We start from the raw sequence: 11,520 nt of genomic DNA, 5'->3' as shown, positions 1-11,520 counted from the left end.
CCCCATTCGGGTCTCCGGCATGAGACCCCCCGGGTTCCCCTCTGCCACGGGGGCACGGGGGCCTGCGCCATGCAGGGCTTCCTTCCCCACACGTGTCCGGGGATGTCATGCCGGCAGCTGACCTGGGCTTGGTGGGAACACAGGCGCCGTGGAAACTGGCCAAGTTTGCACTTCAGCAGAGCCGCCTGTTAACGTTCAGCAGACGAGCCGCTGCCTTCAGCCCCAGAGCAACACGGTCTGAGTCCACAGCACGCGTGAGTGAGGTCCCCGAGGAGGCTGAGCAGGGGCGTCCCGCCTATCTGGCTCTGCTCTCTGGGCTCCACGGAACACCCAGCGTCTCCCTCATCGCAGTGGGGCCCAGGGCTGGCCTCCGCGCCACCATGGCGACCACGACTTTGGATGAGCTGGTCGCTGTCACACCAAAATGACAGTGACAGCCTCCTGGCAGGACGTCTGCTTTCACCCACCCCCACCAGGAGCAGCCAGAAGGAGCCCTTCTAGACAGTAAGTGAAGCTGTGGCCCTGCTGCATCTCCTCAGGGCCCTGCTGTGAGGACAGCGACACGCCGGTCCCAGCGGGGAGCCACGCAGTCCTGTGCCCAGCACCCTGTGCAGCCAGGGACCAAACGCCCAAGGAGCCAACAAGACTTTGGAGCAATTTAGCAGGGAAGCGTGTGGACAGGCCTTCCTGGTGGCGAAAGGGCAAAGGTGGGAGGTGAGCTCTACCCTGCAGCTCTGCACGCGGTCACCCCGCTCATCCCTGCACCTCGGGTCCAGGCCTGGAGCACCAGAGCCCGCATAGCACCCAAAAGCTCCCTGTGCCTCCGAGGGCTGGCTGCGCTGTGTGGGGCTCCTGCAGTCTGGTTGCTTCTGTTGGCTGTTTGCGCGCGGGCTTCCCCACGCTCAGGGCCAGCCCTTCCCGTCCAGTGCTGACCACAATCTATCAGGTCATTTCCTTCTTCACTCGTTTGCCTCTCCGCCTGGAGTGCGAAGTGCCCGTCTGCCAGCACGGCGTCCCTGGGCCTGGAAAACCGAGCGGCCTGGTGTGCACTGAGCGGCGTGGACAGCCGTCGCTGCTTCGGCGGTGTCCTCGGGGGGAGGCCCGACGCCCCGGGAAGAGGGCCGTGGGGGCCGCCGGCTCTGCGGGTGGGCTCTGCGGTCTGCACGCAGCAGACCCCGGTGAGGGCAAGGACAGCCGTCTCCCCTCTGAGAGCTTCCGTTACGGGCACAGACCCGCCACCAACCCTGTTTCCAGTTGCTTCTGGTTTTGGAGCCGACCGGCCTGGCGCGCTCCCTGTGAGCTGTGCAAGTGACTTCCGGGGGGAACGAGAAACCACACGTTTAATATCAAAAGCCACTTCCAGTACCACGGACAGTGGCTGCACGGGAGGACGGACTCTCCGGAGGCTCTGGGGCGGCGGCGGCCAGGGCGCCCGGGGCGCTCCCCGTGGGCGCGGGGGCCTAGACGGGGGGCCTGGCGACCATCTTCTCCAGCAGGCTCATCATGCGCTCCTGCAGCTGCAGGCCCTGCACCTGCAGCAGGTTCTGGCGGTCCAGCACGCGGCGCACCTCCTGGCACGCGTCTTCCAGGGCGCGGCCCAGCCTGCGCTGCTCCTCCAGCATGGCCTCCAGCAGCCGCAGCTTCTTCCTTTGCAGGTGGTGGCTCTGCACCTTGCGCTTCTTCACCGGCCGCGCGTCCGACCTGGAAGCACAGGGCCGGCGTGTGGACGGGGGTCGTGCACGCACACCGGCCCTGGGGCACCCGCCCCCCCGCCTGCCCCTCCTGCCTGCCTCGGGGGGGGGTGTTGCTGAGCCATGGGCACTGCCTGTGACCTGAGTCACGGGACCATCCAGACCCCCGCGGCCTGGGTTGGGGGGGTGGCTCAGGGGTAGAGGCTGCGGGGGGTGGGGGAGAGATGAGGAAGGCCAGGTGGGAGGGGGTGCGGGCTCCTTCCCGGGCACTGGAGCCTCTGGTGCACAGGGAGGTGAGGGTGGCCACGGTCACGCCCTGTGCCCTCCGCCGTGGGGGTAGCAAGCATCCCTGGCCTAACTGGCCAACCCCACCAGCCCCCAAGGCCTCGCGGGTCCCCTAGCCCGGGCCCCATGCTTCGCAGCAGAGCGATGCCCTAGGGGACCTCAGGGGCAGGGGAGAGGGTCCCACGTGTGTCCGGGGCAGGTCCGGGGCAGTGGGGAGTCTGGGAACTGGCCAGACATGGGCCAAAAATCTCAGGCTTCCCAGCTACTCCCGTCTGGCCGTCCACAGAAGCATTTTTATCTGGGGTCTTTGCTGAGAAGTCCCTCCGGGGAAGGGGCGCTGGACACACAGAACAGACACCCCTCCTATCACCCTGTCGGGCAGACCTAAAGGCCAAGGCCAGGGCTGGGGGGAGAGGCAGGGCCGTGACTCACACCTACATTCCTCCCATTTTCTTCCCCAACTGGCCGACTCCTATCCACTCTCGAGAATCCACCCCAAAGGCCCCCTCCTCTGGTCCCCCAGGCCTCCGCGTGACAGGCGCGTCTCCCGTCTGTGTGTGGGCATCCTGAGGGCAGGCTCAGGTGGCCAGTGCTGGCCTAGCAGGGAGTCTGTGAGGGACAGCAGGGGGGACCGGCATGCCCGCTGAACCCCTTTCTAAGCACACTCGGGAGGCTCCGCTCAATACTCCTCCCTGGCACTGAGAGCAAGGGTAGGGAGGAGCCCCAGGGCAGGGTCTGCTTGGGGTGAGGGGGAGCCCGGAAGCCAGAACCTGGGGGGCACCTGGTCTCCCTCCCACACCTGAGTCTGCTCTCTCTTCTGACACTCACATCCATCCTTGGAGAAGATACTGATTTATCCCCATTTTACAGAGGGAGACTAAGGCCCAGAGAGGTCAAGGACTTTCCACACAACTAGGAATTGATGGAGCCAGATGAACCCAGATTATGGACAGGACGGCCTGTGCTTCAGTACCGCCTGCCTCCCTGACACTTCCCTGTGTGAAGCCTCCTGTCTGAGGCCAGCCTGGTCTGAAGCCTCTCTGGTCTGAGCCCTCCCCGTCTGAGGCCTCCCTGTGTGAGGCCAGCCTCCCCGTCTGAGGCCAGCCTCCCTGTGTGAGGCCTCCCCGTCTGAGGCCAGCCTGCTCTGAGGCCTCTCTGGCCCTGGAAGCACTTGCATCCCACCTAGCCCGCTGCAGCTAGCCAGAGATGGCAGAGGACCGCCGGCCCTCACGGTGCCCAGCCCCTTCCCTGGCCGGCCGGGCCCCTGGCCCCTGTGGGGGTGGGGACAGGGAGGGAAGACACACTACCTGAACTTAAGGGACAGTAAGCTGGAGGAGGTGTCGGAGCGATCGTCCCGGAAGCGGCCTTCGTAGGAGCACTGGTTATACGGTAAGTACAGAGGGGCGGACTTAGCAGACGGCGACAGGGACGCCTCGGTCTGGGACGTGGAGGGCCCCGGCTGCTGGCTGTCCGGCAGTTTGCCATCACAGGACTCGGGGACCTTGGCCAGAATCCTATCAATGGCTAGGTAATAGGGCCAGTCGGGCGGGACGGACTCGCTATCTGTCATGCATTTTAATTTCCTGAAACGAGAGACACAAGAGCCAAGGGTGAGAAATGAGCTGCTCCCTGCCCGTCCTGCCTGGCCCTCGGCAGAGGGGTGCTCGGGGGCGCTGGGGCCACTCGCCAGACGGCCTCCCCAGTAAACCTGGCCAGGCTCCAGGGCCCAGGTGCTGTTAAACGTGGAAAGAAAACCTAGGGGCTACCCCGCCGTGGGTGCTACCAAGAAGCACAGGCCCCAAGGGTGAATAAGGTCGTTTGTGAGTGCTGGGGCCTCGGGCTGTTGTGTACCGTTCCTGTCCTGCTTTTCTGTAGTTTCTAAGCTCCCTGCAATGAACGAGCACTGCTCCTAAGTAGGAGCCTGCAACAAGAACACATACGGACGTAGAACGAATATTATAAGCATTATATAAGCGTAAATGTCACAACGTAAGACGCGTGTTTTTCCAAAGAGAATGCCTTCGAAGTGAGAGCGGACGAGCACAGGCTGTGGTGTCTGATAGATCTGGGCTGCGTCTCATCTCCACCACTTTGCACTGTGACCTTGGGCAGGTTCATTAACCTCTCTGAGCCTCCATTTTCACATCAGTAAAATGGGGATGAGCCAAGGAAGCTCCTCACAAGCTGTAGGGAGGGCTTAATAAGGTAACGCCCAGTTCCCGGCAAACAGCAAGCCGACCTGATAACATTCTCAGCTGAAGGTACAGGGGGCAGCAGGGCGCCATGGGTGCCCACAGCGCAGCTCTGCCCACCGTGGGCTGGAGCCCCGCCCCGCCCCGCGTCCTGTCCTTCCCTGCAGAGAGGGCTTGCAGGTCCCCAGCTCCAGCTGGATTCTAGGAGGCCAGGGATGGAGACACAGCGGCAGGAGAGCCGGGGAGCCCAGGCCAGGAAGGAGCCCATGACGGGGGGCAGGGCTGCTGGCTGCCCTGTCAGACCCGGCCCTAGTCTGCGCCCTCCACATTCCTGCCCCTTGCTCCTCCCAAGTAGAGAGGCCCTCAAGCCACAGAGACCTCTGCGGCCAGATGGCTCCTGTCTCCTGGCACAGGGTTCCTGTTGGGGTGTGGCCCCCGGTCACACTGGTCTTTGGAAACAGAGCTGACCATCTGCGCGAGCTGCCCTGCAGCAAATAGGCACAGTGGGGCATGGCGAGGGGGCCTGTGGCTCAGGGTGGCAAGCAGAGGCCAGCCACAGGAGGTGGCATGCACAGCGTCCTCAGCAGAAAGCCAGGGGCGGCCCACAGGAGGCATGGCTGCTCCGTCCCTGACTCCAGGACTTCCGTCCATCACCCTGGAGGCCTGCGCAGACTCAGGGCAGGAAGTGGAGAAGCGTGCCTGGGCCCATACCCAGCCTCTGCCTTGGCTCCCCTCTAGCCCATCTGGAGGCCCCCATGCTTGTTCTGACCACTCAAGCCAGGCTACTCCTTGGAGAAATGAGGGAAGGCCTGGCCCCAGCACAGGAGGCCCCTGAATGGTATCCCAAGAGACCATGGAGCCCAGGCACCCCCTTAGGCTTCCTTAGCCTGACAACCTTAATATGTAAAGAGCTATGGTGAAACAATAAGAAAAGACTGCTGTGGGAGGCTCTTTGGGTGGGGGTAAGAAGACACAGGTAACAACCAGTCAACCAATCAATGCATTAGCCTATTAAAGGCTGTGTGGCCTTGGGCAAGTCCCTGCTGGCTCTAGGCCTCAGTTTCACCCTCAGGGAACAGGAAACTGAAGTATTGTACAGTGTGCAGCCCTCACCCTCAGTAACAGACTGCAGCGTCTGGAGCACTCGTCTCGTGTGGCTGCCCCGGGCTCCGTCCCCACCTCCAGGAACGGAAAAGAATGCCTCCCCTGGGACTCTGAAGAAGGCTTTCAGGATAAATAATGAATAAGTCGGCCAGACACCAATCAGAGCCCATGGATTACTGAGTCAGATGCGAAGCTGGTAAAACAGTCGGACACGCCTCTGCGGCCCCCTCACCACGCACAGAGGGATGCACTGTGTGAACGGACGAGGCGGGGATGGGCGCGCGCGCACGCACGCACACACACACACACACACACGCACACCTACAGATAACTCACACCAGGAGCTGGTGGTGGCTGGAATGTAACATTGTTTATGTTGTGACCAATGCCTTCAGACCCTTAGCAGCTGCCTCTTTCTGGCCCCTGCACCTGCCTGGGAGCTGGGGCTGTGGGCAGAAACGGGCCTTCAGACAGACCTGGGCTCTGGACCTCCCCCTCCTGGGGCGTCCAAGGCCTTCTGCGGGGGCCTCCACACGCCCCCAGGCTCCAGACGGGCTGGGAGTGGCAGGCCAGGAGAGCAGGGCTTAGGTCCTTGCCGACTGCTGGGAGCGAGGGCACCCCCAGGTCCCGTCTACACCCAGCCCGCAGGGCCTACACCTCTGCCTCCCTGCACACGGCAGCCACGGGGAGCACCCAGAGGCGGCCAAGGCTGCGAGCAGCTGGGCACCTCCAAGTCCTCCTGGGACAGCGCCCCTCCCAGGGTGACTGACAGGCGCACCCCTGCCCTGCGCGCCTGACGCCACCCCTGGCTCACTGCTGCTCTCCATCCACAGCCCCCAGCTCCAGGTAGACCTTCATCCCGGAGATCCCGGACTGCCCGTGACCCCCGCACTGCCTGCGACCCTCAGCATGCCCATAACCCCCTCCACACCTGTGACCTTGGCCACACCCAAGAACAACCTCTGCACAGTGGTGAGCTCTGCCCTGCCTTGTGGGCCTCTGCACGTGCTGAGTCTGCAGCAGGCCTGGCCCCGGGCACCCGGACGTCTTCCCGCCCGGACGGCAGAGCTCCCCTGCCCCGGAACCCCATCTGTGGCCCTGACCCAGCAGCCCCTGTCTGGCTGCCAGGGTAGGGTGGCGACTGTGGGGGGGGCCAGGCCTGGGTCCCCATTGTTTCTTTCCACAAATAAGGCCCCTCCCACGAGTGAGGCCCTTCTGGGAGCTCCAGGGCTCCAACATCAGCCCTACTATGCACCCTGCTCCCCGACCGTGGCCAGCACTGGCTGCCGGAAATTGCAGCGTGTCAGCACCAGGTGGGACTTGCAGGCCTGGGAGCTGAGCCTCCTTCTTGCCTCTGGCCTTGGTTTTCCCGTCTGGACAGCAGGCACCTTACTTAGCAGAGCCACACCTGGGCAGCCGGCCTGCATCCTCCCTGCATGTGGGCCAAGCAGGAGCCGCCTGCATGCGGCGCCCAAGGCAGGGGCCTGGGGTACGGTGCGGATCGCACCAGCCCTGCCCTAGCTGGGCCTCAGTTTCCCACCTCTGTGACAGGAGGCCGCACACAGGTTTGTGCAGGGCCCCATCTCACCGGCCGGGCTCTGCCCACACGAGGCCTTCCTGACTCGGCTCCAAGGGGCCCCCCAGCGGGTCCCAGAGGCCCAGGCGCAGGTGGGCAGCGCCAGGCAGGGAGCGTGGGGGGCACGCGGGGCCCACCTGTACTGGAAGGTCATGTTGGTGATCTTGATCTTGATCTCCTCGCCCAGCCGGCGCTCCCCCGTCATCTCCAACAGCTTGCTGGCCATCTTCTCGTACACCTTGGCGTTGCGCTTGGTCTGCTTCAGCTCGTCGAAGAACTCCTCCCAGACGAGCATGAGGCCGCGCATCTCGGCGTCCGTCCAGTTGCGGGCTCGCCGGTGCTTCTCCGTCTGCGGGGACACGAGGTAGCCGGGCCCCTCGGCCGCCGCCATGCTGGAGGCGCCTGCGGGGTTAGAAGCGCTCAGGCGGGGCCTGGGGCCTGCGCACAGGGCGGGAGCCCCACTCCGGCAAGGCAGCTCCGTGCTCAAAATGGGGCCTACATCTGACAGGCAGGAATTTAGTTAAAAGCTTTTAAACGGGAAACGTCATTTTGATGTCACGTTTCCATAGCAACAGAGCAACTGCATAAGCTACAACAACAGAAACCTTTTAACTGAAAGCGCAGGAATCAGGGCTGCCCTGACGGGCCATCAATATTGCAGCGAGCGGCCCAGGCCCAAACCTGGCGGCCGCGGGCGCCGGCCGTGCCTCCCGCCCCGGCCAGGCCAGCAGACCCCGCTGGCGGGAGCCCGGTGTGCGGCGGGCTGACGGGGCGACCGCACTCCCCAGGCATGGGGTCCAGGCCTCGGTCCCTGCCTCTGCCCCGCCCCATGCACCCGGGCTGGGGGGCCCCCGGGAGAGCCCGAGACAGGGAGTCAGTGTGGGACAAAACGAGGGCCCAGGGACACGGGAGGGGGGTGGGGTGCAGAGGTGCACGCAGAGGGGACACGCTACGGAGCAGGCGTCCTCGAGGACCCGCAGCAGCGGCAGGCACGATGACACTCGCCTCCCCGTCACGTGCTCCACACAGGGTCCCCTGGCCAACACGCTCACGTTTTACGAGGAGAAACGTAAACGTATCAGTACCAGGCTGGGCAGGAGTCGCGCTCTGCCCCCATCTGACCGCCTGTCTCCCTCCTTCGAGGCGGGGCTGGATGGCGACCTGGCTGATGTGGGCTGAGGCCAGAGGGCACCGGGCTGCGTGTGGGCAGTGTGTGTGTCCCTCCCACCCTGGGCAGCCCCCCCACAGCCCGAACCACCCTGCTCAGCACTTGGCTGGTGGGGTGCTCTTTGTATCCCCAGAACCCCACAGGAAAGGGTTTGGTAAAGGCCTGCTGAGTAAAGAAACGAACAAATGAGGAGACCAATCACCTAGACTTTGCCTTTGGACTTACTGGCAAACTCCTGTTCACTCTTCAAAGCCCTACTCTGACATCACCTCCTCTCTGAAGTCTTCCTACTCCACTCTGGTCCTTCTCTCTTTCCCTCATGTCTATTGGACCTGTGTGACCCTGGGTTAAGAACACTGGCAAAAGTGAAAGAATAAGAATTTGAGTGTTCTCGGAAAGCCAGGCACTGTTTTAAGGACTATATACAAGCGATCTCTACTTTGATCTTCATGGAACTTTTAAAAAAGAAGCTGGCACTGTTACTCCCATTTTATAAAGGAAAAGGTCAAGGGGTGGAGAGGCGAGGTCACCCTGTGGGCAAGGGGCTGGGCCAGGCTTTGAAAGTCAGCAGCTGGAAGCCGAGTGTGACCCTGTGCTGTGTTTTCTCTGGGAGGAGCACTGGCCGGCCACCCTCCTGTGCCTACGGTCCTCGGCGGAGCACACATGCCCCTGCAAACTGCTGTGTGCCTGGAGAATGCTCCCTCCTGTTTCCTGGGGTCTCCTGGGGGGCCCCCAATGCTGACCCTGGGCAAAGTGGCTGCCGGCAGTGGCTGGGGTCCTTGGCTGTGGGGCCCTCGCGCTCTCTCGGCGGGTCTTTGCCAGGGCTGGACTCGGCTCTTCCATCCCAAGGTCTCAAGGGCCAGGGCCATGGACGGCCAGCAGGGCTGGAAGGTGCTGCAGGACACGGGCGAGCTCTGCACCCGGACACGAGGGGAATGGGCCTGGCTCAGCGGGAGGCGGGGGCACCGGAGGAGAGAAGGGCTGGAGCACACAGGGGACCGGGCAGTGACAGAGTGACGGTCCCGGGGGGGTGGTAAGAAAGGTGGTGAGAAACGTGGGTGCGAGAGCCAGGCTGGGGGTGGGCTCCAGCACCCCCTGGGGCTGGCCGGCGGAGGTCTGCAGGAGGGCCAGCCAGGGCAGGAGACCAGGGCCACGGAGAACTATGGAGAGAATGCACCACTGAAGGCGTCAACGTTCAAAATGCAAAGGTAAAGCTCACGTGGTTTGTTACTAAGAGCCCATTGCACCTGCTGGACAGGCCTCAGCCCCACCTGCCCGTTAGGCCGATGCCCAGCCAGGCTCCGGCACCCACGGGCCGTCAGTGAGCCTGCCTGGCCTTTGTGGGGCTCTGGCGGTGGCCTGAACCGGGGCAGGGACTCAAGAAGTTCAGGCTGAAAACCACCACGGCTAACAAAGGGTCCTCCTCTGACCTGACCGGGGAGAGAAGAGGCTCGACCCGAGCTAGCCCAGAGCGTAAGAGCTAAGCCTGGAGTGTGGGGGTGTGGAGACGTCCCTGCATCTCCGCCTAGGCCCCCCGGTGGAGGGCAGCAGGGGTGCATGTGGGCGCTCGGGGGCCCCTTGCCCCTTCTGGGGTTCTTGCTTCAGGCCTGGGCGCCAGGCACATAGCGGTCTGGACGTTTGTAGAGTGAGTGAGTGACTGAAAGGTCCCCCAGAAAGTCCACAGGCCTCAGGCAAAGGACCTGACCCAGGGCCCTAGTGCCGGCTCTTCAGCCCCACTGGAGAGCCCTTCTGTGGCCGCCGCTCCAAGGGCTGAGCGGGGCTGCCCCCAGCACTTCCCAGCATATGGGGGGAGGCCCAAGGGAGAGGTAAAGGGCAGCGGTCACCCCTTCACCTCTGGCCCTCCGCAGGCCACACAGGACGTAGCCGAGGAAAAGCGCCATGTGCCTGGAGAATGCTCCCACCCAGAGCGTGGCGTGGAGCTTCTGGAGAGCGCGGAGACTGGCGGCGATGGTGACCACTCGTCAGGAAGAGCGGCTGCCCAGGTCCCCTCGCTGGGAACCACCAGGCTAGAGGGGGTCCCGGCCTCCAGGGGGAGCTGCTGGCCTGCGGCCACCAGCCTGTGCTCGGGGCCCCAGCAAACTGGCCCCGGAGGAGGTGTGAACACCTCTTGCTTCCCCTCTAGCCGGCATGTCCAGGGAAGTCTGGGTAAAAGGCTGGCCCCCTAATGTCTTCTCAGGGCCAGTGGGCACTGGAGACCCACAGAGCTTCCGGAAGCAGGGCCCTGATGTTGGGCCTCCTGGGACGAGCAGCTGGGCGGGAGGGCCCGGTCTGCCCTTGCTGGGAAGGGGCTCCATACCTTGGCACAGCTGCATGGCCTGCGGGGACCCTCAGGGTCTGTGGGATGGGGAGGCAGAGGGCCGGGGGCTGGGAATCCAGTGGCACCTGCAGGGAGAAGGGGGAGTTAAGCCCCAGCAGGAGGCCAGGGGACACCTGTGTGGCCACAAGCTGCAGACCTGTCCCCCCAGGAACTAACGCTGGTCTGAGATACTTAGGTGCGCTGGCCCTGCCAGGTGGGGGGAGGGGATCCCCATGAGGGGCCTCTGGAACCTTCCAAGGGCAGGCACCAGTGAGCAGAGCCTATCATTGTGGTGGACAAGTTGAGCAGTGGAAATGCTCGGCCTTGGGGTGCCTGGGTGGCTTAGTCGGTTAAGCGTCCGACTTTTCGCTTAGGTCATATACTCGCGGTTCGTGGGTTCGAGCCCCGCGTCGGGCTCTGCGCGGACTGCCAGCTCAGAGCCTGGAGCCTGTTTCAGTCTGTGACTCCCTCTCTCTCTGACCCTTCCCTGCTCACGCTCTCTCTCTCTCTCTCCAAGAAATAAACATTAAAAAAAAAAAATGCTCGGCCTGGACGCAGGCAGGGAGGCACGTGGAGCGTGGCAGGGTCACAGCGGAAGGAGCCTAAGTGGCCCAACATCGCGCAGGCCGTAGGGGCTGTGGGGCCCAGCTCACCATGCTGACACCACTGCCCTTGTCCCTACGTCCGTGGGGAGCCCAGACCTGTAACTTGCAGCCTCTGCCCCCGTGGGCAGGCCCCAACCCCCGGTGGCCCCACGGGGCCCACCCACACCCTCAGAGACCCTTGGGCCTGTGGGCTCCAGGGCCTCTAGAGCACATGGCCACCGGCAGCCTCCGGGTCTCCTGCTTGGGAGGCTGGTGGGAAGTGCCATGCAGCCAGGTGCAGGGGCCGGGCTGGTAAGGCCCCCAAATTGGGGGGAACTGCAGGAGATGCTCACGGCTTCCGAGTCTGGGGGACACCACCAAGCAGGCCCACCTCTACCCACGGGCACCAGCAGAACGCTTTACCCAGTGGTGCTCTGACAATGCCAGGCTTCCTCGGGGGCAAGGCACAGCCCCCAACACCACTTAGGAGGTCTTCAGAGGCTTCTGAAGAAAAGCAGGGTCTCACCCTCTACTGAGGGTCCCCTGCCACAGCGGTGGGAGGGCGAGCGGGGACATGCAGCCGCAGAGCCCACTCACACTTGG

The 11,520-nt window shown here is 63.8% G+C and overlaps 1 protein-coding gene across 1 annotated transcript; it reads right to left on the bottom strand.

The window, feature by feature from the left end:
• Window positions 1-1,453: 1,453 nt before the first annotated feature.
• On the bottom strand, window positions 1,454-10,349 carry MSANTD1 (Myb/SANT DNA binding domain containing 1). The gene is made up of 4 exons (XM_039232130.1): window positions 10,334-10,349; window positions 6,986-7,250; window positions 3,284-3,559; window positions 1,454-1,701 (listed from the first exon to the last, which is right to left on the bottom strand). Exons 1-4 carry the CDS (start codon window positions 10,347-10,349, stop codon window positions 1,461-1,463), a joined length of 798 nt encoding a protein of 265 aa, XP_039088061.1. The 3' UTR covers window positions 1,454-1,460.
• Window positions 10,350-11,520: the final 1,171 nt, after the last annotated feature.

Source organism: Hyaena hyaena, unplaced genomic scaffold (assembly GCF_003009895.1).
Source record: "Hyaena hyaena isolate Hyena2069 unplaced genomic scaffold, ASM300989v1 scaffold_63, whole genome shotgun sequence".
Lineage (NCBI taxonomy): Eukaryota > Metazoa > Chordata > Mammalia > Carnivora > Hyaenidae > Hyaena > Hyaena hyaena.
This window is presented reverse-complemented; position numbering and strand designations above follow the sequence as displayed.